The sequence below is a fragment of the Carcharhinus amblyrhynchos genome, chromosome 16 (assembly GCF_965287045.1).
Source record: "Carcharhinus amblyrhynchos chromosome 16, sCarAmb.v2.hapA, whole genome shotgun sequence".
In the NCBI taxonomy this organism is placed as follows: Eukaryota; Metazoa; Chordata; class Chondrichthyes; order Carcharhiniformes; family Carcharhinidae; genus Carcharhinus; species Carcharhinus amblyrhynchos.
The window spans coordinates 3,350,563-3,371,733 of NC_137339.1; the positions used below are offsets into that span (position 1 = coordinate 3,350,563).

General features: G+C 48.1%; 1 protein-coding gene across 1 annotated transcript in view; it reads left to right on the top strand.

Moving 5' to 3' along the window:
- The first annotated feature begins 7,324 nt into the window (after positions 1-7,324).
- The window catches only part of col9a3 (collagen, type IX, alpha 3), a 131,305-nt gene continuing 117,458 nt past the window's right edge, over positions 7,325-21,171 (top strand). The window contains exons 1-2 of the mRNA XM_080205207.1: positions 7,325-7,404; positions 10,694-10,771. Of these exons, the coding sequence (XP_080061333.1) occupies positions 7,339-7,404; positions 10,694-10,771 (144 nt within the window). The 5' untranslated portion in view covers positions 7,325-7,338. The remainder of the gene's footprint in view (positions 7,405-10,693; positions 10,772-21,171) is intronic.

Here is a 21,171-nt window from a genome sequence, read left to right on the forward strand (position 1 = left end):
CAAAACACCCACCCTCCACCCTGGCCAGGGGAACCCACCAGCTGTACGAATGCCCATTCACATTGGCGCGAGGGCAGGACACTGTGAAACCCGGTTCCCATGGTGTCCACCTGGTGTCCCCCGAGGTGCTCAGGTGAGTGCACCACTGGGGAAGAGGGTTAGACAGAGGCACTGGCCCAGCACTGCTGGCAGTGAGTGGGGAACATTTGTAAGCTGGCCAGGCTCCTGATCTTGGAGGGACTAGGTTACTGGAGGGGCAGGACGGGCACTGCCAGCGTTATGTTGTGGGACCTTCCCCCCCCCCTCCACTTTTTGTTTTTCTGACAAAGTCCCAAACTACACGGTGGAGAAAGCAGCTGAGGCCTCGACACTCCTACTACTGCCCACTAATATCATATCCTCGTATCTGTTCTGCTGGCTGGGTTCCTCGTCTATTACAGAACCGATACCTCCCCCCCCGAGCCACGAATAAAGAAAGTCTGATCCAACCCGTGCTGAGAATGAAGGGCTAAATCTTACTGAGAAAAGGAGGATGTGTTCACATTGCTGGCAGGGGATGGTTACTCTGGATGAGCATATCTCAGGCATGGGAAATCTGAGTCCTTTATGATAATACCAGACTCATTCTGATACCTAATTCCATCCTGAAAACTGTCACTGAAACTGCTTCAATTATTCATGGTAAAGATCTGAGTGTCACTGGCACAACTGGTATTATCACCACTCAGAAAGCACTGGCACTTTGCCTTCCTTCATAAACTAATACATTCTGGGGGGCTACATATTGCGGGTGGGGGGTGGGGGGGTGAGGGTGCTACATTCTGGGGGGTGGGGGGGGTGAGGGTGCTACATTCTGGGGGGTGGGGGGTGAGGGTGCTACATTCTGGGGGGTGGGGGGTGAGAGTGCTACATTCTGGGTGGTGAGGGTGCTACATTCTGGGGGGTGGGGGGGTGAGGGTGCTACATTCTGAGGGGTGGGGGGTGAGGGTGCTACATTCTGGGGGGTGGGGGGGTGAGGGTGCTACATTCTGAGGGGTGGGTGGTGAGGGTGCTACATTCTGGGGGGTGGGGGGTGAGGGTGCTACATTCTGGGGGGTGGGGGGTGAGGGTGCTACATTCTGGGGGGTGGGGGGTGAGGGTGCTACATTCTGGAGGGTGGGGGGGTGAGGGTGCTACATTCTGGAGGGTGGGGGGTGAGGGTGCTACATTCTGGAGGGTGGGGGGGTGAGGGTGCTACATTCTGGAGGGTGGGGGGTGAGGGTGCTACATTCTGGGGGGTGGGGGGTGAGAGTGCTACATTCTGGAGGGTGGGGGGTGAGGGTGCTACATTCTGGGGGGTGGGGGGTGAGGGTGCTACATTCTGGGGGGTGGGGGGTGAGAGTGCTACATTCTGTGGGGTGGGGGGTGGGGGTGCTACATTCTGGGGGGTGGGGGGTGAGGGTGCTACATTCTGGAGGGTGGGGGGGTGAGGGTGCTACATTCTGGGGGGTGGGGGGTGAGGGTGCTACATTCTGTGGGGTGGGGGGTGGGGGGTGAGGGTGCTACATTCTGAGGGGTGGGGGGGTGAGGGTGCTACATTCTGGGGGGTGGGGGGGGTGAGGGTGCTACATTCTGGAGGGTGGGGGGTGAGGGTGCTACATTCTGGGGGGTGGGGGGGGTGAGGGTGCTACATTCTGGAGGGTGGGGGGTGAGGGTGCTACATTCTGGGGGGTGGGGGGGGTGAGGGTGCTACATTCTGGAGGGTGGGGGGTGAGGGTGCTACATTCTGGGGGGTGGGGTGGGGGTGCTACATTCTGGGGGGTGGGGGGGTGAGGGTGCTACATTCTGGGGGGTGGGGGTGTAGATGCTACATTCTGGGGGGTGGGGGGGGTGTACAGTGCTACATTCCGGGGGGAGCGAAGGGTGACGGTGTCCCCTAATTCACAAGGTGATTGTATAATTAAAGTTCTGCCTCGAGTGCTCACAGACCGAGTGGTTCCCTCCGAAGGTGTTAGGCCAGAAAGTGTCACCTCGAGCATCGCACAGTGTGACATAAATAGATGGTTTCTTTTTATACCAAGACCTGTTCAGCTTAATCACAGATAAACGAGCTCTATCGACTACCCAATGACTGAATGGGAATAAATCTAAAGTAGGAAAAGATACCAATGAGGAGCAAGTGACGGCAACCAATTAGAATCCCCACAGTGCAGGAGAAGGCCATTCAGCCCACCCAGCCCCAAACCCCATGGCCCCACGCATTTACCCCACTAACCCCCCCTAACCTACGCATCCTGGGAGACTAAGGGGCAATTTAACATGGCCAATTAACCTAACCCACACATCTCTGGAGCACCCAGAGGAAACTCATTCCGACACAGGGAAACATGCAGACTCTGCACCGACAGTCACCCGAGGCCAGAATCGAACTCAGGTCCCAGGCTCTGTGAGGCAGCAGTGCTAATCACGGTGGCACCATACCACCCCATTGAGATACATAAACCACTCTCAGTAACATTGTTAATGAGGGTGAAATAGGGTCAGATGTGAGAGATGATCGAGTGGTGCAGAGTCCATTTGGGTGGAGATAAACATGCCAAGAGAAAGAGGACGTTATTAGGAGTTGTGTATAAGCCCCCAAACAGTCTCCACACTATAGGGAAGAGTATAAATCGGCTATAATAGCAGCATGTAAAAGAATAGAACAATAATTCAGGGTGACTTCAATCTTCATGTTGATTGGGTTAATCAAGTTGGAATGGGTAGCTACAATAATGAATTCATCGCGTGCCTTTGGGATAGTTTCCTAGAACAATATATCAATTCCCAGCTTGGAGCACTGTCTGTTTGCACGTTCTCACCGTGTCTGCGTGAGTTTCCTCCTGGAGTTCCGGCTTCCTCCCACAGTCCAAAGATGTACAGGTGAGGTGGATTGGCCGTGCTAAATTGCCCCTTAGTGTCGGGGGGGCTCTGGGAATAGGGGCTGGGTGGAATGATGGTCAGTGCAGACTTGACGGGCCAAATGGCCTCGTTCTGTACTCTCAGTATTCTATGATTCTGTGAAGTAGCGATCACAATATGATGGAATTTAATATTCAGTTTGATTGAGAAACTTGAATCAGAAACAGCTGTGTTTAACTTAAATAAAGGGAATTACAATGAGATGAGGATAGAGTTCATTAAAGAGGATTGGTTGGATAATTAGCAGGAAAGACAGGAAGTATGCAGTGGTAGACTAATTTATGACTCTCAGAAAAAATATATCCCAGTGAGGAGGAGAGATTTTTAAGACAGGAATAAACCAACTAATTGATTTGATTTGATTTGATTTATTATTGTCACATGTATTAATATACGGTGAAAAATATTGTTTCTCGCGTGCTATACAGACAAAGCATACCATTCATAGAGAAGGAAAGGAGAGAGTGCAGAATGTGATGTTACAGTCACAGCTAGGGTGTGGAGAAAGATCAACTTAATGCAAAATAGATCCATTCAAAAGTCTGATAGCAGCAGGGAAGAAGCTGTTCTTGAGTCAGTTGGTACATAACGTCAGACTTTTGTATCTTTTTCCTGATGGAAGAAGATGGAAGAGAGAATGTCCGGGGTACATGGGATCCTTAATTATGCTGGCTGCTTTGCCGAGGCAGCGGGAAGTGTAGACAGAGTCAATGGATGGGAGGCTGCTTTGTGTGATGGATTGGGCTACATTCACGATCTTTGTAGTTCCTTGCGGTCTTGGGTAGAGCAGGAGCCCAGACCAAGCTGTGATTCAACCAGAAAGATTGTTTTCTGTGGTGCATCTGTAAAAGTTGGTGAGAGTCGTAGCGGACATGCCAAATTTCCTTGGTCTTCTAAGAAAGTAGAGGCGTTGGTGGGCTTTCTTATCTATAGTGTCGGCGTGGGGGGACCAGGACAGGTTGTTGGTGATCCGGACATCTAAAAACTTGAAGCTCTCGACCCTTTCTACTTCACCCCAGTTGGTGCAGACAGGGGCATGTTCTCCATTACGCTTCCTGAAGTCGATGACAATCTCCTTCATTTTGTTGACAAACCATGGCTAACCAATGAAGTTAAGGGGAGTGTTAAGTTGAAAGAAAAAAGCATATCATGAAGAAAACATCCGTGATAGTCCTGACGACTGGGATAAATTCAGAATCCAGTAAAGGAGAAGTAAAATCATAATAAAGAGAGAAAACATAAACCACGAGACCAAACTAGCAAGGAATATTAAAAACTGACAATAAGAACTTCTTTAAATGTATAAAAGGAAGAGAGAGGTCAAAATGAATCATGGGAGAGAGTTATGGGGAACAAGGAAATGGCGGAGTAGTTAAACAGATATTTTACATCAGTCTTTACAGTAGGGGATATTTCAACATTCCATTAACACAAAAGAATTAAGTACCATCGCCAGGGACGTAGTATTAGACAAACTAATGGGGCTAAAGGCAGATAAGTTCCCTGGCTCTGATGGCTTCCGTCCTAAAATTAGTAATTACAGAGATAGTGGGAGCTTTGGTTTTAATTTTCCAAAAATCTTTGGACTCTGGAGAAGTACTGGGGAGTGGGAAAACTGCTAATGTGACAGCCCTATTCAGAATGGGGGGTGGGGGGGAGGGGTGGGGGGAGACAAAAAGCTGATGACCACAGTTCGATTAACCTAATACCTGTTGTTGGGAAAAAGTTGGAATCATTATTAAAAATGATAGCAGCAAATTTAGAAAATCATAATCTAATCAAGCAGCGTCAGCATGACTTGATGAAAGGGAAATCATGTATTGTGGTTTTTAAATTTCCACCTGTTAAGCCATGAAGTCGATATGGTCCCAACATTATAAGTGTAATAGACTGCAAGCTGCTTTAATCACATTCATCCTAATTTCCATATTTAAACTTTACTCTCCTCAGAACTAGAAATTACCTCCAAAATATAAACATGACTATGAACTAGAGACTCAGAATCCACCATTCAATGAGATTGTCGCTGATTTTTTACAAAAAATCATTCATGGGATGTGGGCATCACTGGCTGAGCCAGCATTTATTGCTGACCCCTGGGGGCAGTTAAGAGTCAACAGTGGGCCTGGAGTCACGTGTAGGCCAGACCAGGTAAGGCTGGTGAATTTTCTTCCCTAAAGGATATTAGTAAACCAGATGGGTTTTGAATGACAATCAACCAAGGTCATCATTAGACTCTTAATTCCAGATTTTTATTGAACTCAAATTTCAACATCTGCCATGATGAGACTCGAACCCTGGTCTCCAGAGTCTTACCCCAGGATCTCCAGATTACTAGCCCAGTGACAAAATGCCACCATTTCCCCATACCTGTGGTTAACTGAAAGAGTTGAAGGCAGTATCATACTTAAAGAAAAAAAATCTAATTGGATTAAGATGGCAGGACAGAAGACCAACAAAATATAAAGAACAGCAAAGAATGACAAAACGATTAATGAGCAGGGTAAAATTAGAATACAAGAGAAAGGTAGCTAGATGGATAGAAAGAGTTTCCCTGGATATTAAGCAAGAAAATAGTTAACAAAGTGAGCTTTTAAGTTGGCTGAGAGTACAAAAGGTGCATCTGGGGAATTGGTAATGGCGAGCAGAGAGGTGGTGGTGGATGAATTGAACGGGTATTTTCCACCTGTCTTCACTGTTGAGGATACAAGTCACATCCCTTCAATTGATTGTGCTTGGGGATTGGGTGCAATTGGCTGGGCTGGGGGGGATCGGTTGGGCCATCGAGGATGTGATATCCGGGGTGGGGGGGAGCGATCAGGTGGGGAGGCCAGTGATAACGGGGGGCGGCAGGGAGGTGATATCTGGGGGGCGGGGGGGGGAGGTGACAGACAGAGCTGTCTGTTGCACAGAACAGAAATATGCGCATGTCTAATTGAATCCTCTACTGTGAGCAGCCGGCTTTCTGCTGTGTTTAGGCCCTCCCCCTACTAGCAGGAAACGGATTGTGCATCATTCATTCAGTGGTGTAAGATTTCATTTGTGGCCTCGCTTAAAAAAAAGGATCTGAAACTCAGAGTGCAAGCTTGTTTGGCGCTTAGGATTATTTTGGTAAGATTGCCCTTTGTGTGTTTGTGTGCGGAATGCTTATTTGTGGCACACATTCCGCCCTCAGCCCTAATGTGTTACTTGCATTTTCCTAATTTTTCGCCTGGTTTAATGACTTCACATTTTAAAGGTTTTTTTAACCTGTGGTAAATAAAACATAATTTCTGACTGTTACTCCCTTCCTTTTCACTTGTTTTGAAATTATTATCTGAACTAGCTGTCCCCCCAAAGCCCTCCTCCCCAATTACAAGTTGGAAGATTTTGTGACCTCCGTGTTTATGCTTTTGGCTGGGACCCTGGTCTCAGTGTGGTTCATGTGACTCGTTAACTCGTGCACCAATGATCGCTGATCTTTTACCCAAATTCCACACGTTATTCCCACAAATGGCCTATTGAGCACTCACCCCGCCCCTTCCTTTGGCAATTCAGCCTTCAGTCGCCTCTACTGCTGAATACTTTCACTGTGGCTGGGTTAGAATCCTAAAACTCCCTTCCTGACAGCACTCTGGGTGTACCTACACCCCGGGGACTGCAGCAGTTCGAGAAGGGCACTCACCACCTCCTTCTGAAGGGGTAATTAGGGATGGGCAATAAATGCTGGCCAGCCAGTGATATCCACACCCTGTGAAAGAATAGATTAAAAACTTTCCACCTCCCTCCTTACCTCCTCCCAAACCATTTCTTTCTCCTCTGAGGGTTTCCTCCTGGTGTTTAGTTAGACTCCTGTCTAACTGGGAGACTTGGCCAGCTGCAGTACAGTAAGAAGTCTCACAGCACAGGGTTAACGTCCAACAGGTTTATTTGGTAGCAGGAACTTTCGGAGCGCTGCTATTTTTTCAGGTGAGTGAAGAGTCTCATAAATTCTCCACTCACCTGAAGAAGGAGCAGCGCTCTGAAAGCTTGTGCTATCAAATAAACCAGGTGGATTTTAACCTGGCGTTGTGAGACTTCTTACTGTGCCCATTCCAGTCCAGGTATCTCCACATCAGGTGTGCTGCCAGTGTCTCTGCTGCCCCAGGGCTGTGGTGTTCCCGCTCTCTAAGCCTCGCTGAATCTACCGAGCAGACTTGTCCCCAAAACTGCTTTCCAACCCAGCCCCCGCCCCTCAGCCTCCCCCCCCCCCCCCCCCCCACCCCTACCCACCCCCAGGCTCTGCCCGGGAGCTGTCAATCAGCAGAGGGGAGAGGTGGCGGGGGGGAGACAGGCTGTCTGAGCAACGTCCTGCTTTATGTGGATCCAGACTGCAACTCATTAACCAGGGAGCGGAGAGCCAGGGAGAGAAGGGGAAGCATGGGCGCGACCTCGGCACTGGGACTGCTCCTAATGTCCCAACTCCTCTTATACTCCAGAGCCCAGGTAAGAGGGAGAGAGAGAGAGAGCTGTCCCTGTGTGTGTGTGTGTGTGTGTGTTACAGAATAATCCTGTTTCATGGCAGTCACTACTGGAAAGAGACAGCTAGAGCATCAAATAATCATTTGATTTGGAGAGTGTCCTGGCAGATCCAGTAACCGAGTTACTGTCTCCATTCATCCTTAGGGCACCGATATTTGGTTCACCTGTATGTGTGGAAGTTCCCTCTGAGTTAAGGTTTGATTCATCTGGACAGAACTGGAGAATTGGGGCATTTCTATTGGGTTTTTTTTCCCCTGATGTGAAGGTGTCAGTGACCTTAGGAAGCTGAGGGTTGGAGTTCCAATCCTGACGGTCCATCTGATGCTGGAAGGTTTTCAGCAGACTGGGATCATTTCGAAAGAGTTTCTTTTTAACAAGTAGTATTGAAGGGAGAAAGTGAATCGCCGATTCCCTCTCCAGTTTCTCCCAGATCTTTTTTTCTTTGGGAAAGGCTGCCAGCCTCGCACCCTCCCACAATCAGAGCTTTGTTCCCGGCCTCCATCCCTCTGCCTCGGAATGTGAATCATTCCATCTGACCGCAACACCCAGCTGGCCAAAGGGCAGGCAGACAGCCCCAGGCTGGGCTCTGTAATCCGGAGCAGGCTCTCACAACTGAGAAAATCCCCCAGCCCGGGCCTGGGACCTCACTAACATCAGGAGATAGAATGGGACGGCCATTCGGCCCATTATTGTACCTATACTACCCCTTTCCAATAGTCCCCCGCTGGTTACTCTTCCTGCACAGTGACTGTGAATCCCAGACAGATACTCCCAATTCTTTACAAGAGAAACCCTGTGATGCTGGGGAGGATTGGCCAGGGATAATCTCACTCTCCTGGAGAATTGGGTGGGGGAAGGGGGAGCCCAGTCTGAGTTAATACCCCGGGCAGGGGGAGCTCAGTCCAAGTTAATACCCCGGGCAGGGGGGGGGGGACTCTGTCTGGGTTAATACCCCGGTCAGGGGGGACTCTGTCTGGGTTAATACCCCGGGCAGGGGGTCTCTGTCTGGGTTAATACCCCGGACAGGGGGGACTCTGTCTGGGTTAATACCCCGGTCAGGGGGGACTCTGTCTGGGTTAATACCCCGGGCGGGGGGACTCTGTCTGGGTTAATACCCCGGACAGGGGGGACTCTGTCTGGGTTAATACCCCGGTCAGGGGGGACTCTGTCTGGGTTAATACCCCGGTCAGGGGGGACTCTGTCTGGGTTAATACCCCGGGCAGGGGGGACTCTGTCTGGGTTAATACCCCGGTCAGGGGGGACTCTGTCTGGGTTAATACCCCGGGCAGGGGGGACTCTGTCTGGGTTAATACCCCGGGCAGGGGGGTCTCTGTCTGGGTTGATACCCCGGGCAGGGGGGTCTCTGTCTGGGTTAATACCCCAGGCAGGGGGAGCCCAGTCTGGGTTAATACCCCGGACGGGGGGGGGGGACTCTGTCTGGGTTAATATCCCGGGCAGGGGGGACTCTGTCTGGGTTAATACCCCGGACAGTGGGGGGGGGACTCTGTCTGGGTTAATACCCCGGGCGGGGGGACTCTGTCTGGGTTAATACCCCGGTCAGGGGGGACTCTGTCTGGGTTAATACCCCGGGCGGGGGGACTCTGTCTGGGTTAATACCCCGGGCAGGGGGGACTCTGTCTGGGTTAATACCCCGGTCAGGGGGGGACTCTGTCTGGGTTAATACCCCGGTCAGGGGGGGACTCTGTCTGGGTTAATACCCCGGGCAGGGGGAGCCCAGTCTGGGTTAATACCCCGGGCAGGGGGGTCTCTGTGTGGGTTAATACCCCGGACAGGGGGGACTCTGTCTGGGTTAATACCCCCGGGCAGGGGGGTCTCTGTCTGGGTTAATACCCCGGGCAGGGGGGTCTCTGTCTGGGTTAATACCCCGGGCAGGGGGGGACTCTGTCTGGGTTAATACCCCGGGCAGGGGGGGACTCTGTCTGGGTTAATACCCCCGGGCAGGGGGGTCTCTGTCTGGGTTAATACCCCGGGCAGGGGGGTCTCTGTGTGGGTTAATACCCCCGGGCAGGGGGGTCTCTGTCTGGGTTAATACCCCGGGCAGGGGGAGCCCAGTCAGTTTCTTGTTGCTTCTTGTAGTTTCTGGCTGTTTTGGGGAATAATTCGCTGTTTCTAAACTTGCAAAAAACTGGAATTGTTTAATAAATAATCCCGGGTTTTCTCCATTAAATATTAAACCTGGATGGTCACAAACCTCACCCTGCTCAGCACCCCAATACCAGAGTCACCGATACTGAGTCCGATACTTCCCCGATAGCGAGTCCGCAAACTCCCGATACTAACCTCGATATATCGCAATGACCAGCCCAGGAGGCGCTGATATCCAACTGGAACCCCGGCTTAAACCCCAATAATCAGCTCGATATGTCCCCGATATCGATCCCAGGAGCCCCACGATACCCTGTTCGATATGTCCCCGATATCGATCTCGGGAAAGCAGCGATACCCTGTTCGATATGTCCCCGATATCGATCTCGGGAAAGCAGCGATACCCTGTTCGATATGTCCCCGATATCGACCCCGGGAAAGCAGCGATACCCTGTTCGATATGTCCCCGATATCGATCCCGGGAAAGCAGTGATACCCTGTTCGATATGTCCCCGATATCGATCCCGGGAAAGCAGTGATACCCTGTTCGATATGTCCCCGATATCGACCCCGGGAAAGCAGCGATACCCTGTTCGATATGTCCCCGATATCGATCCCGGGAAAGCAGTGATACCCTGTTCGATATGTCCCCGATATCGATCCCGGGAAAGCAGTGATACCCTGTTCGATATGTCCCCGATATCGACCCCGGGAAAGCAGCGATACCCTGTTCGATATGTCCCCGATATCGATCTCGGGAAAGCAGCGATACCCTGTTCGATATGTCCCCGATATCGATCCCGGGAAAGCAGCGATACTCTGTTCCATATGTCCCCGATACTAATCCCTATAAGTATCTGATACCCAGTTACAGGAGCCTTCCACACCCAGCTCGGGAAATATCCGATACTCATCCCGATATCCAGCCGATTGGTGCCCGATTCCTATCGCAGGGGAACCCCCCCCCCCCCCCCCCGCCATTGCGGGTGAGCCTCTTTCTTCAGCCCTGAGTTTGGGGGTCATTTGTCCCTGGAATGGGATCTTTCTGTGCATGCAAACTGAAGGCTGGTTTTCGGTCCGACAGCATCGATTAATCGCCCAGCGGCTCCTTTATTTCTTGTGCTGTTCGCTTCTCCCCCCCTCCCAGGTGCCGTTTATAGATGTGGCTTCAGAACCTCTCGGCCCGAATGGACCAGCGGGACCCCCGGGCAAGGACGGAATCGATGTGAGTAACAGAGAGAGAGTGAGAGAGAGGGAGAGGGAACTGAACCACAAACCACCCCGGGGGACTCCAGGCTCACCCCATCAACTATCAATCTGAAATAAAAACAATCCAAACACAACAGGCAGGTGATAACCCCGGCAGAGAGAATATATATTATATTTCAGAATATATATTATATTCCCTGGGCCAGGGACAGTGAACCGGATTGTTTTTTAGGAGTTTAATATTAATTGAATGGATGTAATTGGGGTTGGGAGGGGGAGGGGGAGGGGGTGAGAAAGGCTTGAGGTGCTATTGCAGTCCAGCACCTACAGGAGACGCTGTTTGCCACGGTTAAACCCCGCCCACAGCCCACCTCCCACCCTCCTGACGTCACATGGGTCTGAGAGGGTGACTCAGATTCACCATGGACCTTGCACCAAAGACAGGAAGCAGTTGTGTAGCTTGACCCCAGTGCCTGATGACCTTGAGAGCAATATGGCAACCTGGCCCCTAATCCCTGTTTTCCACATGATCCTGGCTGAAATTCCACCTCAATTCCACTTTCCCTTAATTCACTTCTACCAACCAAAGACCTGCGTCCAACCCAGTCAAGAACAGCTTCTTCCCTGCTGCCATCAGGCTTTTGAATGGACCTACCGTATATTAAGCTGGTCTTTCTCTACACCCGAGCTTGGACTACAAGAGCAGGAATATACTGCTGAAGCTGTTTAAGGCTCTGGTCAGACCCCATTTGGAATATTGTGAGCAGTTTTGGACCCCATACTTAAGGAAGGATGTGCTGGCCTTAGAGGGGGCCCAGAGGAGGTTTGGAAGAATGATCTCAGGAATCCCAGGTTTGTCATGTGAGGAGTGGTTGAGGAGTTTGGGTCTATACTCAATAGAGTTTGGAAGGATGAGGGGGGATCTAATTGAAACTTACAGAATACTGGGAAGCCTGGATAAAGTGGATGTGGAGTAGATGTTTCCGCTCATCAGAGAGACTAGAACTCAAGGGCACAACCTCAGAGTGAAGGGACGATCCTTTAAAACTGAGATGGGGGGAATTTCTTCAGCCAGAGAGTGGTGAATCTGTGAAACTGATTGCCACAGAGGGCTGTGGAGGCCAGGTCATTGAGTGTCTTTAAGCCAGAGATAGATAGGAGAGGGTGCAGAATGTAGTGTTACATTCCATAAGACATAGGAGCAGTATTAGGCCACTCGGCCCATCGAGTCTGCTCTACCGCTCAATCATGGCTGATATTTTTCTCATCCGCATTCTCTGCCTTTTCCCCCGATCCCCTTATTGATCAAGAAGAGGCTATTCAGCCCATCAAGGCTGCACCCACTCTCTGATAGAGTATCTTACCCAGGCCCTCTCCCCTGCCCTATCCCCATAACACCACACATTTTGCATGGCTAATCCACCTACCTTACACATCATGGGACATTAAAGGACAATTTAATGTGGCCAGTGCGTCTAACCTGCACATCTTTGTACTGGGGGAGGAAAACAGGGTACCTGGAGGAAAACCCATGCAGACACAGGAAGAACGTGCAGACTCCTCACCGACTGTAACCCCAGCTGGGAATCGAATCCGGGTCCCTGGTGCTGTGAGGTGGCAGTGCTAACCACTGTGCCCAAAATCCCAACCATTTGCTTTGGATCTCAGGAGTCTTCTAATTCTAAGTTCAACTTGACTGTGTATCATACAATCAAATGTAAAAATCCCCTTCTTAACTCATGGGGTGGCACAGCGGTTAGCACTGTTGCCTCACAGTGCCAGGAACCTGGGTTCAATTCTGGCCTCGGGTCACTGCCTGTATGGAGTTTGCACATTCTCCCCATGTCTTCATGGGTTTCCTCCAGGTGCTCCGGATTCCTTCCACAGCCCAAAGGTGTGTGGGTTAGGTTGCTTGGACATGTTAAATTGACCCTAGTGTCAGGGGGGTTAGCAGGATAAATATGTGGGGTTGCAGGAATAGGGCCTAGGTTTGTGGGCAGTGCAGACTCGATGGGCCAAATGGCCTCCTTCTGCGCTGTAGGGATTCTATGAAGGACTGTTGCTAAACCTGTCAGTTATTACAAGATTCTTCTCATTAAGCAGTAACTGGGTTCCTATCAAATTGTACCCTTTACTTTGTATTGCACTCCTTACATTTCTATAGCACCTTGCGAGTTTCTGGATAAACTGAGTAACTACATGACAGGCTGATCAACCTCAATAGTGGGAAAGTTTTCAAAATGATAATCTAGGACAAAGTTAAATGTGAGTTGGACAAATGTGGATTAATTAAAGAAAACCAGCAAGAGTATGTTTAAGGCAAGTTATGTTTCACAAACTTGATTGATTTTCTTGAGACTTGATGAGGGTAATGTGATTAACGAGGTGTATATGGATTTTCAAAGGAAGCTAGATAAAGTGTCACACAACAGATACCTCAGGTAGGCTGTAGCCCATGGATTAAAAGGGGCAGCGGTAACCTTGGTATGAGATTGGTTGAGTGACAATATATGGATGTTTTTCAGAATGAGGGAAGGGGTCAGTTTTAGGACCACTGCTTTTTTTGATCTATATTAATGACCTAGAGTTGGGCGTTCTAGGCACAGTTTCAAAATTTGCAACAAACCTTGGAAATGTGAAGAGGTGAGTGATGGTTTACAAGAGGGCAGAGACAGGCTGGTGGAATGGGCAGACAGATGGTTCCACGTAGACTCCACACAGCCTGTGACCCCAGCTGGGAATAGAATCCGGGTCCCTGGTGCTGTGAGGTGGCAGTGCTAACCACTGTGCCCAAAATCCCAACCATTCACTTTGGACTCCAGGAATCTTCTAATTCTAAGTTCAACTTGACTGTGTATCATACAATCGAATGTAAAAATCCCCTTCTTAACTCATGGGGCGACACGGTGGCACAGCGGTTAGCACTGCTGCCTCACAGTACCAGGAACCCGGGTTCAATTCTGGCCTTGGGTCACTGTCTGTGTGGAGTTTGCACATTCTCCCCGTGTCTGCGTGGGTTTCCTCCGGGTGAATGCAGAGAAATGTGAAGTGACACACTTTGGTAGGAAGAATGAGAGGCAGTACAAAATAAGAGGTACAATCCCAAAGGGATCTGTGTATATATGTGCACAAACTGTTGAAGCTGGGAGGTTGAGAAAGTGTTCAAAATACATAAGGGAGGCTGGGCTTTATAAATACAAACACAGGCAGGATTTTACGGCCTCGCTCATCCCGAACCCATAAAATCCCACCCAAAGTCAACAGACTTTTCCATAGTCCGCTCCTCGCTTGCACTGATTCCCATGGCAGACAAGGTGTAAAACTCTGGCCATGGAGTATAAAAGCAAGAAAATTATAGAACCATAGAATTCCTACAGTGCAGAAGGAGGCCATTCAGCCCATCAAACCTACACCGACTATCCCACCCAGGCCCATCTCTCCACCCGATCCCATAACTCTCTGCATTTACCATGATTAATCCATCTAACCTACACACCTTTAAAGTGAGGCAGAGAAGCCGGTGTTGGACTGGGGGTGAGCACAGTAAGAAGTCTCACAACATTAGGTTAAAGTCCAACAGGTTTATTTAGAATTACGGGCTTTAGGAGCGCTGCTCCTTCATCAGGTGAGTGGAGTGCAGAAGGTGCAATCTATCATGGTCAAATCTCCCTAATCCTGCTCTCAAATAACTTGTACCTTATTTCCACAAGAAGGATCAGGGGATCAATAAGCAAAGCAAGTGATCCATTTTTTAAGATGGGGCAGTGGTTTTGGTGGAGAACATCAATTACTCTAAGAGTGAAATGGGAGCAAAGAGGAATGAGGAGAATTGTATAGGGTGGGTTGCAATGAAAAGTTAGCTGGCTAGGAATATGCATGTTTCCTCACCTCACTGACACTGAGAGGGTTAAATCCGCCCATCGTTTCAAACATGGATTGCTCTAAGGTCATATTTTAAAATGTCTGAACTCCACTGGGCTCCCACCCTGCAGGCTGGCTGCAATCCAACACACACCCCTATTCAAAATTACAGGCAGAAACTGCTGCGTAGGACATAGCACCAGAGTCAAGGTGGTAGGAGAGAGGGAGTGGGAAGGGATATCATTCAGGATGTTCAATGCTCCTCTGAAATTTCTACAGTTGTGTGTAACGGGCCAGTATTCTTTGCAAAGAAAACTGAAGAAATCATCAATCTGTCGAGAGACCATAGTCAGGTCTGCATTTGATCAACAAATATCAATTAATAAGCTTTGCTTTTCTAAATGCTGACGGGATTATTGAAATTGAGTTGAGTTATTGATGAACTAGCAACACAGAATCAACACTTGGATTTCAAGCTTTGGAGATTTTTTCCTGACAAGTTTGTGTTTCATTTCCCTTCATTCTGCTTTATTTGCAGAGTTAGGGTAATGGAAGTTATAATGTTTCTCTTTGAACCTTACTGTGAAATTCCTATTTGCAAAATAGGCCTTTTGAAGTAGTTTTGTTTATTCTGGCTAGCATATTCGACGCAGGACATTTCCCCTCTCCACCCCTCCCCCACCTTCCTGTGAAAGGAATATTGTCTGTGCCGTTAGCCTGAGGAACACACTTCAACTAATCAGAAAATCAAGGGATAATGAATGCTGCAGAAAGCTAGAACCGAACCAGGCAGCAGGAAGCTGGGACTGTACCAGAGTTCGGTAGCTAGGGGAGTGAAGAATTATTAGTGATCTGTCATTGACTTCCTGGCACCAGAAGTGAGAGTGGACAATAATGAGGAAAGACTGAACAAGGAGAGATTCCTTTCCCTGGGGGAGCTGAGGGGGGGGGATGTCATGGAGCTCTTTAAACTGATGAAGGAATTGATTGGATAATAGGACAAGAAGCTTCTATTGGTGGTGGTAGCCTCAACCAGAAATATAAGATACCGACTACTAAATCCAATTGGAAATTCAGGAGAATCGGAGTGGTGAGAATGTGGGAGTCGCTGCCACAGGGAATGGTTGAGGTGAATACTATTGATAGATTGAAGGAGCAGTTCGAAAAGCACACAAGGGAGACAGTGATAGGATGAGATGCAGAGGGCTGGGACGAGGCTCGTGTGGAGCAGAAACGCTGGGCGGGATTTTCCTTCACCACCCCCCACGGCGTGTTTCGTGGCTGTGGTGGAGACCTGTCATTGGTCAGGAGCGGGATCTTCTGCATGTCTGTGTGGGTTTCCTCCGGGTGCTCCAGTTTCTTCCTACAGTCTGAAAGATTTGATTTGATTTACTATTGTCACATGTATTAGTATACAGTAAAAAGTATTGTTTATTGCACGCTGTACAGACAAAGCATACTATTCATAGAGAAGGAAACGAGAGAGTGCACAATGTAGTGTTACAGTCATAGGTAGGGTGTAGAGAAAGATCAACTTAATGTGAGGTAAGTCCTTTCAAAAGTCTGAGAGCTGCAGGGAAGAAGCTGTTCTTGAGTCTGTCGATACGTGCCGCAGACTTTTGTATCTTTTTCCCAAGGGAAGAAGTTGGAACAGAGAATATCCAGAGTATGTGGGGTCCTTAATTATGCTGGCTGCTTTGCCAAGGCAGCGGGAAGTGTAGACGGAGTCAGTGGGTGGGAGGCTGGTTTGAGTGATGGATTGGGCTACATTCACGATCTTTTGTAATTCCTTGCGGTCTTGGGCAGAGCAGGAGCCCATACCAAGCTGTGACACAGCCAGAAAGAATGCTTTCTATGGTGCATCTGTAAAAGAGAGTTGTAGCTGACATGCCACTGAGGAAGTAGAGGCGGTGGGTGTTCTTAACTATAGCATCAGCGTGGGGAGATCAGGACGGGTTGTTGGTGATCTGGACGTGAAGCTCTTGACCCTTTCTACTTGGTGAAAGATGTGCTGGTTAGATGCATTGGCCACGCTAAATTCTCCCTCAGTGTACACAAACAGTGCTCCAGTGTGGCAACTAGGGGATTTCCACAGTAACTTCATTACAGTGTTAATGTAAGACTACTTGTGACATTAATAAATAAACTTTAAAAAAATTTAAACCTGCCCATTCTGGCTTGGGCGGTCTGTATATTCAATGTATCTCTGTGATTTCGATGTAATCTAGTTGAGATTCCCAGTAAAATTGTTCACCTTCACGATTCTTGGTTACGCTGATTGTGATTAGCAACAGACCTGTGAGGTGTTTTTCAGCCCAGTGATGAGACATTTGTCGAGAGTTTATAATGTTTGTGATTTAAAGGTTGAGTTTTTATGGTGCTGATGAGGGGGGAGATGATGAGGGGGGAGATGATGAGGGGGGGGATGATGAGGGGGGGGATGATGAGGGGGGAGATGATGAGGGGGGAGATGATGAGGGGGGAGATGATGAGGGGGGAGATGATGAGGGGGGAGATATGTGCCAAACTCCCTTCTGAGAAATCCAGCAACTCATGTAAAACTTTCGAAGGTGCTTCACAAAAATAGGACACCCAGATACAAGGACAGAGAACTAAAATCCTCAGGGGGCTCGACAGGATAGACGGTGAGATGTTTTCACCCCGGGACAGTCTCAAACAAGGGGACAGCTATGAGATAAAGGGCCGGTTATTTAAAACTGAGGTGTGTAGAGATTTCTTCTTGCAGAGGGTGGTGAACCCCTGGATTGTCTGCCTCAAAGGTTGGGTGGAGGCTGGATTGTTTAGGTGGAGCGGGATACATATTTGATTAATCGAGGATTAGCGGGCTCTGGGGAAGTGGTACAGGAAAGGAGCTGAGGCCAGCATAGACCAGCCATGATTATATTGAATGGCGAGGCCAGGCTGGAAGGGCCTGGTGACCATTCCTGATGCTATTTCTTGTGCTATTGTGTATTACTCTCTGAATAATTCCAAACGCTAACACTTTGCATAAGACTCCTGTTTTAGTTTTGTTTAAGACTCTGTTCTGGGCAATGCTGATGTAGCAGGTAAGACAGGTCTCCTGCTTGTTTCTAATTTAGCTGGGTGTGTGAGACAGGCCGAGATGGTGAGTTGTGAATTTAAACCAGACTGCCTTCATTACTTGAAGCATAGAAAACCACCCACTTTACCCTCTGCCCAAGCATCTTTTCTGCTGATGAGACTGGGCTGAATATGAAACTTGCCTGCCAGTTCAGGTTATGGAGATACTGCCCTGCTGGCTGTAATCACCTTGCAGCAACAGTTTGGTTGTATTTGATCAATTTATTCTATTTCTCTGTGACCCATCATTACAGTTAATATTTCAGAGTGCGTCTCTAAAAAGCACCCAAAGGTTTGACACCCAACCTGTAGTCATAGAGGTTTACAGCATGGAAACAGGCCCTTCGGCCCAACTTGTCCATGCCACCCTTTCTTTTCACCACTAAGCTAGTCCCAATTGCCCGCATTTGGCCCACATCCCTCTATACGCGTCGTATCCATGTAACTATCTAAATGCTTTTTAAAAGACAAAATTGTACCTGTCTCTGCTACTACCTCTGGCAGCTTGTTCCAGACACTCACCACCCTCTGTGTGAAAACAGTGCCCCACTGGACCCTTCTGTATCTCTTCCCTCTCACCTTAAACCTATGCCCCCTAACTTTAGACTCCCCTACATTTGGGAAAAGACTATCTAACTGATCCATGCCCCTCATTATTTTATCAATCTCTATAAATTCACTCCTCTGCCTCCTGTGTTCCAGAGGAAAAAGTCCCAATCTATCCAGCTTCTCCCTATAACTCAAACCATAGAGTCCTAGAAGCATCCTAGTAAATCTTTTCTGCACTCTTTCTAGTTTAATAATATCCTTTCTATAATAGGGTGACCAGAACTGTACACAGTATTCCAAGTGTGGCCTTACCAATGTCTTGTACAACTTCAACAAGACGTTCCAACTCCTGTATTCAATGTTCTGACCAATGAAACCAAGCGTGCAGAAAGCCTTCTTCACCACTCTGTCCACTGTGACTCCACTTTCAAGGAGCTATGAACATGTATCCCTAGATCTCTTTGTTCTGTAACTCTCCCCAATACCTTACCATTAACCATTTGGTTTGATCGACCAAAATCATCACCTCGCTTTTATCTAGATTAAACTCCATCTGCCATTCATCAGCCCACTGGTCCAATTGATCAAGATCCTGTTGCAATCCTAGATAACCTTCTTCACTGTCCACTACACCACCAATCTTGGTGTCATCTGCAAACTTACTAACCATGCCTCCTAAATTCTCATCCAAATCATTAATATAAATCACAAATAACAGTGGACCCAGCACCGTGCCTGAGACACACCATTGGTCACAGGCCTTCAGTTTGAAAAACATTCCTCTACAACCACCCTCTGTCTACTATCATCAAGTCAATTTTGTATCTATTTGGCTGCCTCACCCTGGATCCCATGAGATTTAACCTTATGCGACAACCTACCGTGCATTACGTACTAATTTGATGTATGATAATGTGAAATATACCACTGAGTGATGACTCCCTCAGAGACAAGTGGATTCTTTTCTGTAGCACTTTTCACAATCTCAGGATCCAAAGCACTTCAGAGCCAATGAGGTGCTTTTGATTGTACAAGTAGGAAGCACAGCAGCCAATGTGTGCACAGCAAGATCCCACAAATAGTAGTGAAATAATGGCCAGATAATTTGTTTTATTGGTGTTAAGTGAGGGAGAACTATTGGCGAGGACATTGAGGAAAACTCTCCTCTTCTTCCCTGAATAATTAACGGGATATCTTATGTTCACCTGAGAAAACAGATGGGACCTTAGTCTGATCTGAAAGAAACACCGAGTATTTCCTCAGGACTTTAATGCAAGGGTCAGTTTAGGTTCAAATCCAAGTGCAACGTGAACTCACAATAGTTCAGGTTTTGGAATAGTTTGTAAAAACTGCCCCGATAGCAAGACGAATTCACAATCCAATCACACATTTTTACCACATTGTATAAACATGTCCATCAGTTGCACAAAGACCAAAGAACAACAATGATTTGCATTTACGTAGCACCTTTAAAGTAATGAAACTTCCCAAGCTTCCTCACGGGAGTATTATAAAGCAAAATTTTAGAACCAACCATAACGGCTGATATAGAACAGATGGTCAAAATATCATTCAAAGAGTTAGATTTAATCAGCATCGTAAATTTTGAAATTCTCATCCTTGCTTTCAAATCCCACCCGTCTATCTCTGTAACTCCTCCAATCCCACCATCCGCTGACGTATCTGTGTCCTCCAATTCTGGCTGCTTTAACATGCTCGATTTTGATCTCACAATCATTGGTGGACGTGTCCTAAATTACCCGGCTCCTAAGCTCAAAAGTACTCACTCTAAACCTCTCCGTCTCTCCCCACTCCTCTCTCCTTTAAGACGCTGATTAAAATCTATCGTTTTGACTGAGAGTTTTGAAGAATGAGAAGTGATCTTATTGAAACGTGTGAAATTGTGAAGGGGCCTAGCAGGGTGGATGCTGAGATGATGTTTCCCTCATGCGGGCAGCCTAGAAGCAGAGGACACTGTTTGAGAATAAGAGATCACCCTCTTAAAATGAAGAAGGGGAGATATTATATTTCTGAGGGTCTATTTAAATAATACTGTGCTTTCATATTATTCCTGCCAAAGTGGATATCTTCACATTTTCTTACATTATGTTCCATCTGTTAAATGGTTAAATTATTTTTAGAGTATACTTCCTTTTGACAGCTTACTTCCCTACCCAGGGTAAAAGCAAACTACTGCAGACTCTGGAATCGGAAACAAAAACAGAAAATGCTGGAAAACCTCAGTGAGTCTGGATGACTCTTCAAGAGCCGTCAAGACTCAGACCTGCTGAGATTTTCCAGCACTTTCTGCTTTAATTACTTTTCTACCTATCTTATGGACGGTGTGGTGGTACAGTGGTTAGCACTGCTGCCTCACAGCAACAGGACTTGGGTTCGATTCCCGGCTTGGGTTACTGTCAGCGTGGAGTCTGCGCATTCTCCCCGTGTCTGCATGGGTTTCCTCCGGGTGCTCCGGTTTCCTCCCACAGTCCGAAAGTTGTGCTGGTTAGGTGGATTGGCCAAGCTAAATTCTCCCTGTGTACCTGAATGGGTGCCCGAGTGTGGCGACTAGGGGATTTTCACAGTAACTTCATTGCACTGTTAATATGAGCCTATTTGTGACACTAATAAATAAACTTAAATTGGTGTCATCAGCAACTGTAAAATTGTTCAAAGTTTATTAGTCATAAATAGGCTTACATTAACATTGAATGAAGTTACTGTGAAATTCCCCAAGGAGCCACAGTCCAGCGCCTGTTCGTGTCAATACACCTGACCTGCACATCTTTCATAATGTGGGAGAGCACCCGGAGGAAACCCACGCAGACACGGGGAGAATGTGCAAGCTTCACACAGTCAGCCAAGACGGGAATTGAACCCAGGTCCCTGGCGCTGTGAAGCAGC